General features: G+C 34.0%; 2 protein-coding genes across 2 annotated transcripts in view; one reads left to right on the top strand and one right to left on the bottom strand.

The window, feature by feature from the left end:
* Positions 1-2297, top strand: part of LOC107658755 (sialic acid-binding Ig-like lectin 10) — a 28077-nt gene extending 25780 nt beyond the window's left edge. Inside the window, exons 8-11 of the mRNA XM_016447404.1 lie at positions 1073-1360; positions 1615-1702; positions 1813-1873; positions 1956-2297. Of these exons, the coding sequence (XP_016302890.1) occupies positions 1073-1360; positions 1615-1702; positions 1813-1873; positions 1956-2297 (779 nt within the window). The remainder of the gene's footprint in view (positions 1-1072; positions 1361-1614; positions 1703-1812; positions 1874-1955) is intronic.
* A 4659-nt stretch (positions 2298-6956) lies between these two features.
* Positions 6957-22043, bottom strand: part of LOC107658754 (fatty acyl-CoA reductase 1) — a 31068-nt gene continuing 15981 nt past the window's right edge. Inside the window, exons 4-14 of the mRNA XM_016447403.1 lie at positions 17883-18058; positions 16049-16228; positions 14550-14652; positions 13664-13708; positions 12539-12657; positions 12308-12375; positions 10580-10751; positions 9630-9757; positions 9275-9404; positions 8179-8266; positions 6957-7868 (exon numbers count right to left, since the gene is read on the bottom strand). Coding sequence (XP_016302889.1) covers positions 7797-7868; positions 8179-8266; positions 9275-9404; positions 9630-9757; positions 10580-10751; positions 12308-12375; positions 12539-12657; positions 13664-13708; positions 14550-14652; positions 16049-16228; positions 17883-18058 — 1281 coding nt within the window. The 3' untranslated portion in view covers positions 6957-7796. The remainder of the gene's footprint in view (positions 7869-8178; positions 8267-9274; positions 9405-9629; positions 9758-10579; positions 10752-12307; positions 12376-12538; positions 12658-13663; positions 13709-14549; positions 14653-16048; positions 16229-17882; positions 18059-22043) is intronic.

Raw genomic sequence — 22043 nt, 5'->3', positions numbered from 1 at the left:
ATCGCCGTAACGGTGCGGCTAATCCACACCAAATTCAGGGGATCCCTTCAGCTCGAGGAACCCTCTCGAACGCGAATCAAGTGTACGTCTCGAGGCCCTCTTTCGAATGAGACCACTGCCGCGTCAGGGGTTCGGGAGTTACGGGTGGTTAAATTCGGGTGGCGTTTGAGAGGGCTCCTCGAGCTGAAGGGATCCCCTGAATTTGGTGGAGATCCGCCGGCGCGTTCATGAGATAGTGACACCAGTCAACACTCTCACTTCAGTAAGGAGGTTTCTTGTTCAGGCAGCATTCACGCGCTGTCTTATTCGACCGTTAGTGCCCTGCGAAGTGGACTTCACATGAAATTCCGCCATGATTCCAGTTCCAAGGGAACGTACACGTTACATTCGTTGTCTTATTCGACCGCAAGTGCCCTGCGAAGTGGACTTCACATGAAATTCCGCCATGGTTCCAGTTTCAAGGGAACGTACACGTTGCATTCAAAAAATGAAGCACACAGACTTTATTATAATATAATATAATGTAATTTAAAGGAAAACTATGTGAATGGCGCTCTGTGGCGCTGCAGGATTTTCTGTCAGCTGCATTTAAATCCGCGTCTGAAGTTTCCCGCTCTGTTCAGCGTGCAGTATCACGTGTCTAAACAAATAGCATGTGCTGTCAGTGATTTCAACCACTAAAGGCCGCTCTCGCACTGTGTAATGACAGCAGACCCTTCTCAGCCGCTCCAGCAATGGACGCAACCCAGAAAACTATCGGCATGGATTTTTGTCGATAACCGATAGTTCCAGCAATCAACTATCGGTGCCGATTAATCGGCAAAACCGATACATCGGTCGACCTCTAATATATAGTACCAGTCAAATGTTTGGACACACGAATGGGAAAGTGTCCAAATTTTTGACGGTACTGTACTATAATATACACAAAGAATATCGGCCGATATATCGATATCGGCCCTTTTTTTTACTCCCAAATATCGGTATCGGCCCCAAAAAAAACATATCGGTCGGGCTCTAGTAGAGACCATCGAGATCTTCTTTATCCTAACAATCATATTCTCTATTTCAGTTGCGCCCAAAATCTCCAGCTCTTGTAGCCAAAACAGCGTAATGGCGTGTGTCTGTGAGGCTCATGGGAATCCCTGCCCTACACTAGAGTGGCGACTGTCTGGACATGTGCTCGCTAACTCTACAGAAACCTACATCAGTGAGGAGATGTTAGGAAGCACAGGAGTAAAGAGCGTCCTGACCATCCATCAGTCCCTCACGGACACGGACGTCCTGCAGTGTTTCAGTGCAAACATTTACGGCAGCGCAAGTCAACAGTTTCAGGCCATCCCACCACCACAAAAGACAAGTGAGAAACACAAAACAACAGCTTTATCACAAATGATGCCTTTGACCTTGTGAAAAAGAAGTGTGGATTTTTCTATTGCAAAAACTACTTGCAGATAATATATTAATGACAGAGTACACTTACATGACTATGTTTAAGACACTTAAGTACACTTTTAAAAAGTGCAATATGTAGCCTAATAATGTCCATTTCACATCTGAGATCTCCCGAGCTATGAAAGATCAAACTCTGAGCAATAAAGCACTGCTTTCCAGGTTTCCATCATCCATCGGTGCTGCTCGGAGCTGCTGTCGGCATGTCAGTGATGATGATCGTGTGCATCACGAAGCTCTGCTATGAACGGTGGGTACAAATTCCCTTTGAGGAAACACAAGCAGACAAGTCAAAAAAAAAAATCTGTCTATCTATCTATCTATATATAAATGATTTGAAAACATGTTTTTAAGAAAAAGGAAAGAAAAACCTTTAGAAACCAGACAAGACAACACATCTGGACTCATTCTGACTCAAACGGTGAGTAATTTATTCTAAAAGACATTAAAGACAGTCATTCAGCAGATCTTCTCCACTCATTTTGCTGTCTCTTCTCCATCAGGCCATTGCTCTGGATAATGACGGTCAGTTTGTTAACGCCAATAACGGCATGCTGTCATCCACTGCACCGAGTGCAACTGAATCGCTTCATTATTCCTCCATCGACTTCACAAACACTGAACCACCGCCAGGAGAGATCAGGGGCATCGCCTCACTGACCAGTGAATACGCTGCGGTCCAACACCGTCCTGCAGGAGCCGCAGACGCAGAGAACAACACCTCAACATCTGAGACAGAGCCCAAAAAACAAGACATGACAGCAGAGATCACAGACACATCAGAAGACATGATTTATGAAAACACGAGACATCACTACAGACAGAAGGAACCGCTGGTCAGATGATGCTGAAAAACAAGACTGAACCAAAACCTTTGAATCTTTGAGCACCAGAGGGATTTTTAGAGCGATTTAAGGGATCTTTCATCCAAAAATTACAATTACAAACCTATAGAACTTTCTTAGGATAGTTCATTCATCACAGAATCAGAAACTCCACTATTTTGTGTCATTTCGAGTCGGAGTGACTGTCAGGCATCTGAAAGTGAGTTTTGATTGAGTAACTTGTAGATCTGTGCTGCTCGAGCCACGAACCGTTTCAGTCCAATTTGGTGAACTGGTTCAACTAGTTCACTAAAAAGAACCGGTTCAAAAGAATGATTTATTTGTGAACCAGACATCACTCCAGACTGTCTGAGGCATTACAGGCAATAATGTTGTAAATAATGTTCAGTTTCTTGCGCAGACCAATCGTTTCATTTCATAAGACCTTAATATTCATCAGGTGCCACAGGGGTTAAATTTGATATGCTTTTTTGACTCTCAAAGTGATGGTACCCATTGACTTGCATTTTATAAATCACCAAGGACCAGGATTTCAGCTAAAAATCTTCTTTATTCTTCTACTGAAGAAAAAAAAAGTCACTTACATCTTGGGTGGTGAGTCCAGTCATGTTTTTGGTTCTCAACTTTCTTCAAAATATCTTCATGATATTTATCCACATACCATATATGAATGAACAAACAGAAAACATGAGCTAATTTAAGGTGTTTATCAGAACACATGTTTGGGGGAAAAAAGGCAAATTAGTTTATTTTGCATGGTCTGTTATTGGAGTAGTGTCACCTTGATGGGAGTTTTAACTCCTATGCACAGAGAATAAAAAAATAAAAAATAAATGAAAATAAAAAACCTTTAGCAGATGCAGAGACATATAGATCGGAGGAATCCCCCATCTCCCTCTGAATATTACGTATAATGTAACTACGTGTAAATGCTATTTGGCGGTTTTTACTTAGAAAACCAGCTATATTTTTCTAGCATTCGAACAACTATTAAATCAACAACTTAAACAAAATTAAACAACTTTTAAATCGACACCTGCCACGGTGTTTTCCTCTTTGAGTGCGTCCTAAAAGCATCATGCACAAATCAGTTCAGAATCAGCTCAGAGGTGTTTACTGGTTAGTCAGAATTCGCTCTGCACTAATTGTTTTCAGAGGTTTACGGAGCAAGTTGTGACAAAAACTAGGGAGTGGAAATGGCAACTGAGCTGATGAGTGATCCTCTGCTACCATCTCTTAGTTATAATGGTCATTTAATTTTCATCTTAAAAGTCTTTGTTTTCCAACCAGGAGACACATTTTTCATCATTAATGAAAAGTGAATCTTTAAAGTGAATTTTACTGCATAGGCTTCAGAATATTTTAAGTGTTTAAAAAAATGTGCTCTATAGATGAACAGTGGGTAAAGGGCAGTGTTTTTTTTTGTGTGTGTGTGTGTTTCATAAACTTGGTACTGATAACAGTTCAACATTATTTACCTTAGCCTACCTTTGGGGTCTTTGCTATTATATTCCAATATTTTTATGCCTCAATTAGCTAGTTATAGATTAAGAGTTGTTGTTTTTTACAGATGACTTACTGCTGTGTTTAATAATTTAAGTTGTCAAAATAACATTCTGTTCTGTAAATGCATTGTCTGCTGGGTTATTTAGCTACTTTTCAGTACACCACATTAAGTATGCCACTTAGTACTGTAAGACTTTGAATGTTAAAGTGCAAATTAACACCCGACCACTCCTGTGAGTTTGCTACTGTTACAATTAAAAGTCGTAGAAGGGTAAAAAAATAAAAATAAAATAAATGTAAAAAAAAAATGGTATGATGTAAGCAACACAGCTACAACAAATAAAATTGTGGGTGTGTTAGATAATGGGTGTGTCAGATTTATAGTGTGCAAATAATCATGCATTGACAATAATCAGTCGTATTGGCGGCACTGAGGGGCCCCCATATAAAATTCTGCTTAGGGCCCCATAAAGGCTTGGGCCGGCCCTGCCTGTATCATGTCAATCATCACGAACACTACAAATTTGAGCAATTCAAAGGATAAAAGCGCTGAAGAGGAAGTAAAAACACAAATTACATCTTTTGCAACCTGTTTCCTAAAAGACTAACAGGAGAAGTGCAAAACGGGAAACATTCAGATGAACCAATGAGAGTTTTTTTTTTTTACCTTGAAATGTCAGTTTCAGTCAGTAAATTGGCTTCTAACAAGACGAATAACCGTATCTTTTTCCAACCGTCTGTTCTGGGAGGACGTCATCAGGTGAGCGGGTACGAAATTCCGCGAAAATGGCGGATTGCTTTAGGGCAGCAACAAATGCACGACTTACGACAGTGAACTCAAGTCTTACAGTAGGTGGCTCCAAAATCGCAAAAATACACAAACTGCATACAGTTGCTTTAAGCTTGCTTTTAATAGTAAAAAAAAAGATTTTGTAAAGTTGTAAATGACTGCAGTTTTTTGGAGTATGTTTTACAAGAATTTCAAATTTTATGTTTAATTCAATGTGTTGCTGTTTCTTTGTAATTATTAGTGAAATCTGCTAGCAATTTCGGAGTACAAATTGTTCCACTGTAAATCCTACAGCGCATTAACAAAAAAAAAAAAATGAACATGAGAACATTATAACAACTATTATCAATAAACAATATAAATATTATAAACATTTCAAATATATTTAAAAATATTTTATTTTGAATGTAACATTTAGATTTAAAAAACATTTTTCTTATTTTAAATTTAAACATGAAATTTGTAAAAAAAAAATCACAAAATTGGAATATTATGAATAGTATATGTGTGTGTATAAAATGTATATATATATATATATATATACTGTATATATATATATATATATATATACACATGTATGTATGTATATATATATATATGTATATATATATACACACTGTATATATATATATATTTATATAGTTTTTATTTTGTAATTTTCCTTGCACCTGCCTTTAAATTAAAAATTTGCAGGTCAAAATGATTTTTAATATCACAACGGAAATTAACATCATATTCGTAATAGAGATTTCATGCACACATCCCAAAATTGTTCAGATTGTTGAATCTTTCCAGGCATGTTCACGACCCTACATGAGAAAGTGTCTCACAATTTAAAGAAAAACATTCTTACCTGTATTTTTGAAAACTCATAATAAATGTGTAAAACTGACCTGGAACATAAACATACAAAACCAATTCGGATAAAGAATATTATTTCATTTTCTTTTCATATTGTTTCACAGTCAGATGAAAAAAAAAGATGACGACATACAGGAACTTGGCCATTTTCAGTTTATTTTCTCATGAACTCTTTTGCAACGAACAGTCAAGCACACAATTTTATCAAAGTACAGTTTTCCATTCAAGGACCTCGACCGTACGTCTAACAGCACAACGTGGAGACAAATGTTGAGTAGAGGAAGGTCAAAATCCATGTCAGCCACTACTTCACTGCTGTGAAAATCTCTATGTAAAAAGCAAACATGCACGTGTTACACAGGGAAAACAAGAAACATCTTCAGTAGGGGACTTTTTTGTTAGAAAATCATTTTACTGCAAACCCAATGCAGCTCAATCACCTCATCTGTACAAACATCAGTGGCAGAGCACAAACGATTGAGATTGTAAAGATCACGTTGGCAGTAGAAGCTTCATCTGAAAACTCAGCTTGGCTCAAAACGAAGGGTTGCCGTTAAGACATCAAGGTGTTCAATTCTAGTAGAAAAATGGCTGTTTTTCATGTCTGGAATGCTCTAAAACGAGATTTTAGTGTGCGTGTGCTTTCTCTACTGAGACTCATAACGTGCAGGAGAAAAAACATCTCAAATCGCCTAAAGTAATCGCTGCACTACTGCTAAACGAGCTGAGGAAGACGCATGAATACTGTGTGCGACATACAAAAGACGGACGACGGAAGGCAGAAACGTCTTAGAAACGGTGATCCAAAAATACAGTTTGGCAATAGACCACCAGCGGGCAGTGTAGAAAAATGAACGCTCATGAGGATCCTCAAATAGTGTCTATTGATCACGATGCTGTAAAACCGTACGAAATATTAGCTGTCAAGTTTATATTTGACCGCTGGCGGAGTAGGAGATTAATAAAACGTTATTAATACACTCGTTTTGGTTCTTCTGACAAGCGAACAGAAATAAAAGTGCTTCAGAAAGGTGAAAAAGCAAACGATAAACTAGAAAAGTAACATATTTATACGGAAGAAGCACAGGCTGTGCTGCATAGAAACTACCAAAGTCAATGATTGAAAAGCTCCCTCACGAGCTTTTTTTTTTCTTTCCCGCAGGTTTAAGTCCCTTTACGTCTCTAGATTCAGAGCACTTCAAACATAAAACAACATTGAAACGGAGACTCGACGCTTTTTTTCTTCACTTTTCGCTTTTCTTTAAAAAAATATGGGAAGCCCTCAGTCATTTCCGGAAATAGATGTTCTTAACCAGCCTTTTGATTCACCCTCGCAAATATACATTTGTACATTTTTGGTATGTATATCATCTGAAAAGGAATATATTTATATATCTAGAATATTTACAGACCTATATATAATTATTTGATAAAATGTATTTAATATTTAAAATGTAATATAACAGTAGTTACTTTTACAGTAACACTAAAAATACTGTATTACAGTAATGAGAATTGCCATTAAGCATAATTCAAGATCCATTAAAAATGCATTAAATTTGGGGGTAAATGTGCTTAATTGTCATGAAAAGGTTCAACTAAACACTTTAAGGAATTATTTTACATTCCTTAAAAATAGGCTGCAGTTTTTTCATGAATAGACTTTTTTTTCTTTCTTTTGATTTTGGGTGTTCATGTTTAAACTGGTGGCTGTATAGTTGAGCAAGCGAATGTGTGATGTTATAAATGCATCAGATCTGTTGCAGTTTACTGGCCTTTCCCTCCGAACGCGGCAAATGAAAAAACAAGAAAAAAGACAAAACACCAACCAAAACCGCAGTGAAAACGCTAGACTATGTTCTTGTAGGCTTTAGTACCACACGGTACGAGTTTTCCGGCTGGATTACATGGTATTAGAACAGACAGGACACAAACGAACCGTCAAAAGACACGAACACACTCACAGAGAGAGAGAAATGGCTGCAAACAGCAAAGCTTTGAGCGGTAGATCCAGTGGTCCGAAACACTGTCTGTAGTCGAGAAGGCTAAAATCATCAGAAGACACAAAGGCAACGTCTCCAGATGTTGGATGGCGATGAGAATGTAAAGGAGAAACACTGTAAAATGCGGTTGCATATATAATCGGTATTAAGGACAGTCGTTATAAAAGAGGACACCTTTAAAAACAGCACATGGAGGAGTCAGGTGGAGCAAGCGGCCGGTGAGGAAAGCTAAAGAAACACCTGTGTGTGTGTGTGTGTGTGTGTGAGGATGGCTGAAGACACATCTGGAAGAGGAAGTGCTCGGAGGACGGGGACACACACTTCCTGTTGCTCTGGTCATTAGGTCAGAGTGCTGGAAGCCCTGAAGTAGGACAGGAACTTGAAGCACAAGCTCACGACGAAGTACCAGATGTTTATCATCTGAAAAGGAATATATTTATATATCTAGAATATTTACAGACTGATGAAACTATCTTACGCCGGTCTACAGACAGAAATATCCTCATCTAACAATTGCAAAAAAACTCAGTGTCCTGCTGTACAAACAGAAAAATTAACAAACATACATGGTGTCGAGTGTCATATTTCACACTTAAATCAAAAGAAATGTAAAAAGTAATTTTATATTTAATAAATGTAATTATTAATCAATAATAAAACATTTAAATAATATAACAATTATAAGGAACTTGAAGCACAAGCTCACGACGAAGTACCAGATGTTCCTGGCCATCTGAGAGCGAGCGATGAAGACGCGCCAGATGAAGACCAGCAGCACCGTGTTGAACGTGTATCGGATGTTTCTCAGCCTGTGAACGGAGGATCAATAATTCAATGAAACACCGAAGACACTTACTATCAACTTGCAAACTCAAGGTGTTTAATCAAGCTTCCTCTGGACAGGATGCAGTGTGTTTATAGGCCACACCACCATTATTTATTCACCCTCATGCAAAACTCTCATATGACCTCAGAAGACCTTTGGTGATGCAGAAATAAAAAACTATTGTTAATTATTATATTATATTATATTATATTATATTATATTATAGAAACAAAAAATATCTGTTGAAGAAATAGAAATGAGAAAATAAGACTCAATAATAAATAATTATATTATAAATGTTTATATTATAAATGTTTCTACAGAAACAAAAGAATAGAAAAGAAAAAATAAAACAATAGAAAATAAAAAAAACAGCACAATATAATACATTTCATTTTGATATAACATACACTACCCTTCAAAAGTTTGGGGTTAATACATTTGACACCCTGGAGCACAAAAGCAGTCTTAAGTCGCTGGGGTATATTTGTAGCAATAGCCAAAAATACATTGTATGGGTCAAAATGATTGATTTTTCTTTTATGCCAAAAATCATTAGGATATTAAGTAAAGATAATGTTCCATGAAGATATTTTGTAAATTTCCTACCATAAATATATCAAAACGTAATTTTTGATTAGTAATATGCATTGCTAAGAACTTAATTTGGACAACTTTAAAGGTGATTTTCTCAATATTTAGATATTTTTGCACCCTCAGATTCCAGATTTTCAAATACTTGTATCTCGGCCAAATATTGTCCTATCCTAACAAATCCAATTTCCATACATCAATGGAAAGCTTATTTATTCAGCTTTCAGATGTATAAATCTCAATTTCGAAAAATTGACCCTTGTGACTGGTTTTGTGGTCCAGGGTCATATTTGAATTCAATTTCAGCTGTAAAGCAGCTCTGCAGAAGGCAATGGTGTCATTATTCAGCTCAGTTTAGATTCAGTAAATGTGTAGACGTATCATCAGATGGACGTACTTCCTCAGGTGCTGTCTGGCGGCGGGAATGTCGGACATGTCCTCGTTCAGAACGTACTTCTTGGTGCCGATACAGTAATTCTCGATGTACTCGGGCCAGTTCAGCTGGCGAACGTCAAAGTTGAAAGTCTGAAAGATCACGAGGATGAGTTCAGCACAGTTTCGTCCACAGACTGTCAGTATGCTCGTGCGATTGCTTCGGCGGTGTGTGTGTGTGTGTGTGTGTGTGTGTGTGTGTGTGTGTGTGTGTGTGTGTGTGTGTGTGTCATTCTCTTCATCTCTCTGCTTGTTATGAAACATTATCATCTAATATGAAGATCATTTAAATCAAAATTATTCATTTTGTTAACGTTCCCTCCTGTCCTCGGCGCTCAGCTGACTCATCAGCATGTTCATGTTGTCGGAGTTCCACTCCCAGTCCTGACTGCTGAAGTACTCCAGCAGACCGATGGCTTTGTGCAGACGGTTGAAAATACGCATCATCCTGAATGAACACAGATCACACAGACACACTCAGCTCCTCTATGACAATTACACTACTTTTTTATAGATTTTATTTCTATAAAATAATGTATTAAATTATATTCATAATTATTGATATTAATGATCAAAATGTTATATTAATAATACAATAATTACTGATATTTCTATTTATATATTAACAATATATATATATATAAGCTGTTTTTATAATATAATATAATAATATATAATATAATATAATATAATCTTGTTACCAAAACATGCTTATTTATCTTTGTTCTTGTGAATGTCTTTTTACATTTTTTATTTCTAATAATTATTCACAATAATAATAATATTTGCATTTATATATTAACAATACATGCCGATTTATCTCTACAGATATTTTATTTCTATAATATGCAATATAATATAATATAGAATTCTATTTTACCTAATATTTTATTTTCCATTTCTATGCTATTATATAATTAAATATAAAATATTATATTATGTATTCAATTATTAATAATCATAATGCTTTATCATATTTACCAATATTTGTATTTCTATATTAACAATACATATTTTATTTTTTTCCTATAATATAATATAATTATATTTTAGCATATATTTTGTCTTATTTTCAATTTCTCAATTTTCAATAATATACATTATCATTCAGATGTTAGGGGTCTATAAGGTTTTAAAAGAATTATTACTTTTAATCAGCAAGGGTGTATTTCTATTTCTAATAAATAAAATATTTTTTAAATATATTATTATACATGGCATTTCATCACAATAGAACAGATCATGCAAGTACTGTGTTGTTAGTTCTCACTGTGGTTTCTGTCCGGACAGTCGGAGGAACAGGTCATAGATGAGCGCGGGGAACTTGTGACTGACGAGGATCCAGTACTGGTAGATCAGGTAATTGGAGGTGATGTTGGCGTTTGGCCGACGGAAAGCCTGTTCCAGAGGATTCCTCTTAAACGTGGACATCACGTGATGCTCTGGAAAGCAAAAGATATTGTATATAATATGATAACCAAGCCACTGTTACTGCAGCATGAATCTGGGAAACGCTGACAGGAAGAGGAAGATCTGCTTCTGGCCGTTGGCACGGTGATGCTGGCAGCCAGATGTTGCTCGTGGTAAAGCCTCGATCCTGTTGTTGCCATGGAAATGCTTCAGCTGCTCTTACCAGTGATCAGCCCTCCGGCACCGACACACAGCCAGCGCACATACAGTACAGTACAGTGTGATCCCAGTGATGTACTCTGAGCTATTTTTGAAACATAATAGCGTGCATCTGCTGAAATGTGCAGTATGCAACCAGAACACACTGCATCCCACAATGCAATGCACTCAATCCACTTCCAGTGTGACGAATAACCCTGAAATGTTATCAACTGTGCTTTTTTTTTTAGGTGTTATATTTAGCCTTTTATTAGGGTTTTATTACAAACGCAAAACAACTACTCATGCATTTGACTTGAGCTTCTATTTGCAATGCAAATTAAGCTGCAGTTATGCAATTATGATTTATTTTTTACATCAGTCTGCACACCTGAAATTAAACATGCAGCACAGTGACAATAATACTCTTTCAAACATTTAGCATTGCATACTGCATATTTCATATGCGTTTTCTATTAAAAATAGCATGTACACGGTTTATTTATTTATTTTTATTTTTGTATTTTCAATGAACCTGAAGTTATGCAATTATTATTTATTTTAATTGTAATTTTTGAGAGGAGCCTTGATGCCTGGAATTACACATGCAATGGTGACAATAACAATGTTTCAAACATTTATTGCATACTGCATACTATTTTACATGCTTTTTTTGGATTGGATTGTATAATATAAAAATATTTAAGTTGTAAATAAACTAAAATTACTGGAGTTCATTCAGTTTTTCCAACTTCAAAATTGCATGTTTAATTCAATGCATTACTTGCTTCTTTGTAATTAGTTGTGAAATTTACTAGCAATGAACAGGCTACTTCAATTTCTTTGTGATTTAATCGATTTTATTTTTGAGACTGGAATTAAACATGTAATACAATACTGACCATGACACGATTTCAAACATTTATCATTGTATACTGCATACTATTTCTAAAAATATACATTTTTCAAAGTTGCAAAACAAAATGCTTGAGAAATAAGAGCAAAAAATATTTTTACTTATTACAATTTTGTGAAAACTGAGTAAATGCCACAACACCGTAAAATCTACTGTACAGCTTCTGTATTTATTTCTATATCTATATGTATTTTCTATATTTATTCTCTCTCTCTACTATATTCTATCTGCCATTTATTCTAATTCCTTATTCCTTCATACATTCTGTATTCTATAATTTTTTTTTATTAATGCCTGTGTATGTCCTTAACTCATTGTTGCACTGTGAGATGAGGAACTACAGAAAACCATTTCACGGCATTACATCACATGTAATATGCGACAAAGAACTACATTTCTTTCAGTGTAGTATACAGTCTAGAGTATGCAGTATTCATAACTCGCTCACACAGGATATCAAAGCATGTTACGCACCGATCTCTCCCCAGTGGAAAGGGTTAATGCCTCCGGTTGTGCAGTTGTACACGAGTGCAGTTTTCGGTCTGAAACGAAAACACAGAACAAGGAGATCACACCGTGCTGCATGAGCACAACCGCACATTTCCCCCTCATGCAAATACATCAACAGAGGGATTTTTCATGCTAATGTTCTCCGTTTAATCACCTGCGGGTCTCGCATAAGTTAATCAGACAGGTGAAGCTGACCTGTGCACTGCGGTGTACCAGCCGGCAGCCAGCGTCAGGTTTATAACCACGTCTACAGGAATCAGATCGGCCACCGCGTCATTACTGGCTCTCATGGTGCGCAGGATGCCCTTCCCAGCCTGCACCGGGACACACAAAACACACGCTTCTTCAGAGAGGACGCCAAACGCACCATCTGCCTCTGTCTGGCTGTGAGCTTCACGCAGGCGTTTAGGAGGATGAAACTGCTTCATGACTTCAGTAAATACAGACTAACGAAATACGAGGGGCAGATTGTTTTCATCGCTTTCAATCGTGCCAGGTCGCCTTGTTGTATTTCGGTGCAACTTATAAGCCATTCGGTTTCACATTAAATCAGCACTGGTGCGCAGTCCTTTAAACTTTAGTTTGTCCATCTTAATGAATGAAATATTAGTCAGAAATTGAAATAGAGCAGTTTATTGAAACCTATAGGCTACAGAAGAAAATCAATAATCATATACTAAATATTACTTACATAACATGATCTAAATATCAGTGGTCACTCTATATCTCCAATAATATGTCTTAGTAAGATGAGATTGAAATGATCCACACATATAATGAAATGCAATCTAATGATGATTGAGAGATGAAGAAATAAAGGCTCCTCAGAAGATGTGAGATGTTCTGGAGGCTTGTGAAGATCATTCCTCCGCTGAGGAACAGTGAAAGTAAAGCTTCTGGAAACAAACGCTCCTCAAAAGATCCTGATGATCAGATTTGAGACGCACTGATTTTTCTAAAAAATGATTGATGGAGAATCAAGTAAAGCCGAGTTGCTTCAGTCCGGTAAGTGTTCATCTGGAAATATTACTGCAGTTATTCTGACACTTACATGATAAAAATCAGATTTGACAACAAAAAGACACGTGAAGCACCAACTGAAGCTGGACGTTTGTGTAATTACACTAAAAGACCTTTATCAAACATATGACTTAAGGCTTGTAGTATATTGTGTGCGACAGGTTTATCTGCAAAGTTTTGATCATTTAGAGGCTTTTGAAAATCACTTAAAGTAATGTTAGGGTTAAGATTGCTCTCTGTGGGGTTCAGGATGTGTTAAACTTTCAGATCTACTGTAGCACACCATGAATCAATACTTACAGCAATGAAAACACCACTTGGTCCATTAAAGTTGTCTATCCAACCCTGTAACATACAGAAAAACCGTTTTAGCATTGTTGTGTCTCACATGGTTATACACAACAGAAATATGTTGTTTGCTATAAAACATGCATATGTCATCAATAAAAGCTCAACTCTATGGGGGGGGGGAGTCAAGAGTCCAAACCATGTTATTTTAATATAATTGAGATACTTTCATAGTTCTTGTTAATATTTTGAATTAGATTTCATTTTTACATTTTCTGTTTTCATTTTAATTTTAGTTCAACTTTAGAAATTATGTTGTCTTTTCATCTTTTTTATTTTTAATAATAAATTTAATAATAGTCATATTTTTAAATGTGTGTGTGTGTGATATTTTAGTTTTAGTTACTTTAGTATTTCAAATTAAACTAAACAAAAATGAGCAATGTTGCCTTGGCATCTACCTGAAATAAAATAATTTTACATTTTGTAATATTTTATTTCAATGTCTATATAGTTTTTATTTTATTTACTTTTTTATTTTAGAATTATTTTCATGTATTTCGTTTTATAGTATATGGAGTTCACCTAAATGTATTATTATTTTTTTAAATATATGTCTAAATAGTTTTTATTTAGTTCTTAGTTACATTTTTAGTTTGTTATTTTGGTACTTCAAATAAAAAGTTTATTTAATAAGTTAATTTTAATTTTTTTATGTTTTTAGTTTTAGTTAATGATAACAACCCCAAACGTCTCTATGATGTTCTGGTATGTATGTTTATGCCATCATTAGTCCAGGTTTGAACCTAAATCCTCTGGGTTAGCAGCCCAGATCTTTAACCATTAAGCCTCATCACTCAGACATCAGAACTCTGTTGCGAGCGGATGCGTCACTCACGGGGAACGGCTCCTGCCAGCTGGCTCCCACGATGGATGGCCGTATGATGCCGATGTTGAGTTTGCCGCTCTCCTGCTGCACCACACACTCGGCCAGCGCCACACACACACACACACACACACACACACACACACACAGATAAACCACTGCTCTGCTCCAGGGTCAGTACAGTGTGTCAGACAAAACATCCTGATGCAATATGGCTTGACAGAGTCAAACTATGTGGAAAATGACCAGTGACGTAAACCAAGTGTTTTCAAACTGGGGTTCGTGGAAAAGGTTAGAGAAAAAAAAAAATGAATAAACTAAAAAATTTTAGATTTAAAAAAAAAAAATCAAATAAATAATAAAAAATTGATTAAAATGAACAAATTAATACATAATAATAAAAATGTACAAATAAATACTACATCTAAAGGCGTAGTGCTATAGTGAGTAGAAAAAGGAATGTCAATAAATTAATTAACTGAAGTAATAAAAAAATAAATAAAAAGAAAAAAAGATAAAGAAAAAAAAAAATGAATAAACTAAAAAATTTTAGATTTAAAAAAAAAAAATCAAATAAATAATAAAAAATTGATTAAAATGAACAAATTAATACATAATAATAAAAATGTACAAATAAATACTACATCTAAAGGCGTAGTGCTATAGTGAGTAGAAAAAGGAATGTCAATAAATTAATTAACTGAAGTAATAAAAAAATAAATAAAAAGAAAAAAATACTGATTAAAATAAATTATTAAACAATAAATATAGATTAAAATAAATAACAAAATAACATATTTAAATAAATAATACACCTAACAAGTACAGTACTATAGTGAATAGAAAAAAAACTAATAATGTAAATGTAATAGAAACAAAACATTCTCAAAATATTTGGACATATTTAATAATATTAATAATATTAGCATCAGTTTTTCAAAGTATTGGGACTTTCTACATAAAAATATACACCTACCTATACATTTTACAAATTTATATTTTATGAAAATTATTACTTAAAAAAAAAACATTAACTGAAAATATGATTTATTTTATTATTTCAGCTAGTTGCCAAGAACACATTTCTTTGTTTTTATTTTAGTTTAACTTGATGTACTAAAATAACTAAAAACTATATCGACACAAAAAACACTACAGAAAATGACAAAAATACACAACAAAATTACTCAAACTTTAAAAGGAAAAAAGGAAAAAATATACATATAAACTCAAAATATTAACCAAAATATCTAAAAGTATCTTGATACTAAAATAACACTGGTGTCCATGGCTTTTCACGTTTCTCTCCTTGCTTTATCTTTATTTAGTTTTGATATATTTTTCAGCATACCATAATTCTGTTCCGAGGCATTAGCTTAAGTCTGATATTGAATACACTCTTCCCTCACACCACTGGATTGTGTCAGCTCCATCAGGTAACATGAGCTCATGGCTGTGGTTGCCGGGTAGATTCTGTAAGCGAGTTTGAGGTGATGATATATTGCACTCACTCCAGAGAGTCGATGAGTTTCTTGGGCTCGACCGGAAGAGGGTAGATGACCTCGTCGATGTGTCTGCGGTTGCAGTTGGCGTAGGCGGTGGAGATGTGGATGAAGGCCTGCAGGTGCTGCATCTGCTGCGCCAGAGAGAGGAGCTGCAGCGTGGCGATGACGTTCAGCTGCAGCGCATGCCTGCGCAGACACACGCATTCATTATTACACATTATAAACCATAAAAAAACATACAACATAGATAAATCACGGCTCTGCTTCAGGGTCAGTACAGCGTTTCAGACATGCAACATCAGAGTTAAATAACGTGGAAAATAAGACATGCAATAGCCGGCAATGTAGACCAAAAAACATAAATAATTAAATAAATTTGATTAAAATAAATAAATAATAAAAATACAATAAATACATTAATAAAAAACGATTAAATAAAAAAAACTAATAAAAATACATATGTAATACATCTAACAGCACAGTACTGTAATGACTGGGAAAAAGTAACAAGATAATAGTAACAAATGATTTATTATTATAATTTGGCATAGACCAAAAATATATAGATAATGTTTAAAAAAAAAAAATGAATATATAAATAAAAGAAATAAAACATTACAAAAATAAAAATATTAAAAATAAAAATGATTAAAAAAAATAAAATAAATAAATAAAATAAAATAAAAAATATATATATATCTCAGTACAGTACTATAGTGAGCAGAAAAAGTAATAAGGTAATGTAAAAAACTTATTTCATTATTTCAAAATGTACAAATTATAATTAAATTATATTTAAAAAAATGTTTTTGATTAAAATAACTAAATCATACAAATGATTAAAATAAAGAAATTAATTCTTTCATTTAATTTCTAAAATTAAAGTCTGTGACAGGGTAATGAAGGTTCACTTAAAATATTTAAAAAAATGTTACTTGAAATAAAATAAAATAAAAGTTACATTTATTTTATTTCAGCTAGTTGCCAAGTTTAGTTTATCATGAAATACTGAAATAAAGTAAAACTGAAATAAAAATGTATTAAACTTTATAGAAATATTTAAAAAAAAAAATAATGACAAAAAATACTAAAATTATTTTTTTTTATAAATGATTATAAAAATGTTTTAAATTTAAACAGTATTTTCTAATATAAAAATTATAATAGCATATTAGTGATACTGGTCAGTGATGCTGCTGAGAGTAAGAGGACTGCATTCTTAAAACACATTAGGACACTAATGCTGTTTTTATTTTCCTTAAAACAATGAAGCAAGAGGTCGCTGTGAACAGATGTGTGTGTGTGTGTGTGTGTGTGTGGAAACCTTTCCCTCACTCGTTCCTGCTCCGAAGTCAGCGGTTCACTAATGAATCCCTCGTTCCTCCAGCAGTGAGAACATCTGCTCCTCAGCCAGAGACTCATGACACAGCAGAGATACTGTATGTGTGTGTGTGTGTGTTTTCCCTCTCTTATTCTTGTTATTCTCACATTTCCTCCCTTCCTTTACAAGTGTAGCTATGGCTTTCAAGTTCCATCACTAATGTTCAAAAATTTGGGTTCGGCAAGGTTTATTAATGTTTTTGAAGTCTCCTCTACTCACCAGAGCTACATTTATTTGATCAAAAATACAGTAAATATTTTTAGAATTTAAAATAACTCTTTTCTATGTGAATATCTGTTAAACTGTAATTTATTCCTGTGATCAAAGCTGAATTTTCAGCATCATTACTCCAGTCTTCAGTGTCACATGATCCTTCAGAAATCATTCTAATCTGCTGATTTGCCGCTCAGGAAACATCTCTGATGATATGTTTAGTAAACGTCGTCACATGTCACTCACTTCAGGGGCTCGTCGAAGCGGATGGTGGCGGCGCAGTGGAAGACGATGTTGATACAGGAAGTGAGTGTTTGCACATCCTCTGGACTGATGGCCAGGCCGGGCTGCGTGAGCTCGCTGCTGATGGGGATGATCTTCTGATGAAAGTCAGGATTATCTTCACGCACGCGGTCGAACAGCTGCGAAACACACACAGACAAACACGTCAGCGATGCAGATTCACTAGAACAACACAAAACATGACAATGATCATTCTTCACGCTCTCTACAGTATTCACACATGAAGGCAGTAAGTTACGGCTACACTAATTCAAATTAAATTAACAGTATTATTTGGAAATGTAATGAGAACCACCAGTGAGAGTAAATAAATAAGAGAGTAAGTAAGTCAAATAAATAAATATTCCAAAAACAGGAATTTGGGTAGTAAATACAATTAAGTTAATTTAAATAAAATAAATTATGCATTATTTGAAAACCCAGTGGAAATCACCACTGAATGTCTACAATAAAAAAAATAAACAAACATTCCAAAAAAAAAAAAAGGAATTCGAGTAGTAAATACAATTAAGCTAATTTAAATTAAATAGTGTAAATTAATGTACTAACTAATGTCAAATACCATTGAAAAAACTACAAAAAAACTAACAAAAATCAATCAATCAATCAATACTGTATTATTTTAAAACCTAATGAACAGCACCATTATGATAAATAATGTATGATAATAATGTACTTACTGCCAGAGCAAAAACAAGACAATAAGATTGCAACATCATTAATCATTAAAAGTATTCATGTTAATTTAAATATAATAAATATTTTATAAATTTATTATATGAAAACCTAATGAGAATCACCACTGATAAAATAAAATAACATAAAATAAGCAAATTACAAAAATGGGAAATGTACTTCATTTTTAATTGTCCATAAAAATAACCTTACAATGCATGGTTCTAAAACAGGCATAATTTTCACACTATTATTAAGAAATGCAATTTCTCATCTGATTTTGTGGTAAAATGCGGTCTGTTTACATGAGAATTCATCCTTCCAGAGACATTATGTAATTTTCAGTTGGCCAAACAGCAAGATGCAAATGACAAATCTCATCATATTATGTCACAAACTTCAGCGTTTATGTAAAGGAGAAAACTGCAGAGTGAATAAATAAGATATTTCTTGACCGTATCCAAACACGCAGGCATTCAGCATTGCATGTTTGAAGCGGTACATAGCTGATGAATACGCTGTGATTTCTGTAATCTGATATCAAAAGAGGGTTTGCAGAGACTGCCGTCTTCTCTGACACACATGTGCTGACTTATGTTACCCACAATTCCACGGGTCTGGCAGTGGCACATTCCTGCAGCCGCAGCCAATCAGAATCAGTTCTGGACGTAACATGTGACCCCCTGTAACCCCAGCAGCAGGCACCTGTGGAGGGCCGGACAGATGCTGACAGCTGTTGAGCCTCTCGGTCCAGTCACGCTTTTCAATGCATATTTATCCAAGAGAGATTAGCATTTCCAAAAGAAAACAGTGCATTCCATCAGAATAATATTGAAGTCTGAGGTGTAAATGAAGCACCAGAGCTGCTTTATAGTCGCACTGAAAATATTCATCAAATCACTTTCATTTTTCCAATAAACAAAATGCAATAACTTGACATTTTCATGAATTACATTCTCTAAATTATTCATACATCATGGTCATTATATAAAAATTAAATAAATACTGTATTTGAAAACCTAATGAGAATCACTATTTTAAAAAAATCACAATAATAAGTCTGAGGTGTAAATGAAATGCCAGAGCTGTTTTAAAGTTGAACCAAAAATATTACATTAATTTCAATTAAAAAAAGAATCAAATAATTGTTTACAAATTAACAAAACAAATAAAACACAATAATAAAAACATTTAAACAAACATTAAACAAATGTAATTTGCTTAATTTAATTAATAAAACAAAACAATAATACAAAATAATCAAATAAATGTAATTTATAAAAATAAATAAAACAAAAAATAATAATTAAAAACAAATTATTAATAATAAAATACAAATTATCAACCAAATAAATTTCATTCACAAAAACATTATTTAAACATACATTAAACAAATTTAATTTGCTTAATTTAATTAATAAAACAAAAAACAATACAAAATAATAAAATAAATGTAATTGATATAAATAAAACAAAAAATAATAATTAAAAAACAAATGATTAATAATAAAATACTAATTATCAACCAAATAAATTTCATTCACAAAAAAGCAAAACAGAAAACTATTTTATTACATTAAACTAATTATTATTCAAAAACAGGTCAAATACATTCAAATACTTCATTTACAAAAAAAATAAAAATAAATAATAATAATAATAATAAAAAAAATATTAATCAAATTTCATGTACAAATAAAAAAACAAAAACAAATGCAATTATTTAGAGAGTACATAAACCCCATTTAGACACCATATCAGAACTAAAAGGATGTTTTTGAGTCATCAGTGTAAATGAGGACCAATCAGCAATAAGCATGCAAATAAGCACCAATCCACATTCAGTATGCAAATAAACTAAACCGTTTAAACGCTACATCTAAAACTTCCTGAAGGACGAGAGCTTGTAAAACACGTCACAATCCAGTTCTTCCTGACTTTTTCCCAGGAATTGCTGTGAAATTGTCTGGGAGAGCGTGGCTGTTATAAAGTCTGCTTGCATGTTGAGACACGGATCATTTTATTTGCTCTCGCAATGTGTTCGTTTATTCAAGATGTTGTCAAAGGTGTGAGATGTACAGTACACATTCACCCATGTTTCAATAGAAACACACTTTCCTACACAATTACTGGGAAATCTCTAAATGTCACTTAGACCTGTTGCTATACGAGACATTTTTTGAATATTAAACTATACAAAAAAGTAAATATATATATTAATAATGAAAAAATAAATTTTTACCTAGATATATTATACATATATATTTTATAGTTATTTAGTTTTTTTTTAAATATTAAACTATAATTAAAAAAAAAATCTGATTAAAAACAAAAAATATAATTAAAAATAAGAAATAAAATAAACTTAAATAAAGAACAAATTATTCATCAATGTAATTTACAAATAAAACAACAAAAAATATTTTTGTTTGGCAAACTAAAACTGAACTAAAAGTAGAACTGAAAAAAAAAACTAAATAGTAATATTTAAAAAAAAAAATAAAAATGAAAATGTTAAAAACATAATTACTCAAATTAAACAAACTAAACTATAAACTGGAACTATAGGATACAAGGTAAATCAAAATATTAAAACTAAAGTTATTTAAAAGTAAATAAATAGTATAATAAAACAATACAATTATTAATAAAATACAATTTCCTTTGCAAAATAAAGAACAAATACAAAACAATAATAAAAACAAATTATTAATAATTTAGAGAGCACATAAACCCCATTCAGAAACCATAACAAGACATAACAGAACTTATTTGGCTAATATAAAGTTTGTGCGCACCAATAAAGCAACTATCTTGTCTTTTACAAACAGAGGATTTTCAAATGCAAATGAAAGTGCATCATTTTAATATGAGAAATCATCAGGGGAGCATTTCCCACACACTCAAACATGCAAATACTACGGGATTAAAGCCCTAATGATATCATCTGAACACATAAGTCTGGTAATAACGGCCATTAACACAGATTACTGGACAGATCAGACAACATATGGACCATGAGAGCAGTCTAGCCAACACACACACGCACACACACGCACGCACGCACGCACGCACGCACGCAGATTTATAGAGAGTTCAGTCAATGCTGGACAGAGAAGCAGTTAAAAGGTCAAGACGCACAAAACTAGGAGAACCTGGTCAATATCAGACAGGAGGAACGTGAGGAGCTAGAACGCTTTTCAGAAATGCAGTAAACGAAGGAAACGAGTGCAGCCGCTTCAGCCAAACTTCCTGCCGCGGTTTGTGTCACCGGGCAACAAAAACACAACACACACCAGCATGCTGGCATAGGATGAAGCTCCATATGCTGCTGCAGCGCTGCCAGAGCGAACGCCCTCACACACTCACACACTCACTCTCACACACACTCTCACACACACACACACACTCTCACACACACTCTCACAC

This window comes from Sinocyclocheilus anshuiensis, unplaced genomic scaffold (genome assembly GCF_001515605.1).
Source record: "Sinocyclocheilus anshuiensis isolate Anshui unplaced genomic scaffold, SAMN03320099.WGS_v1.1 scaffold283, whole genome shotgun sequence".
Taxonomy (NCBI): Eukaryota; Metazoa; Chordata; class Actinopteri; order Cypriniformes; family Cyprinidae; genus Sinocyclocheilus; species Sinocyclocheilus anshuiensis.
The sequence above is the reverse complement of the archived record's forward strand: the minus strand, read 5'-3'. Positions and strand labels throughout refer to the sequence as shown.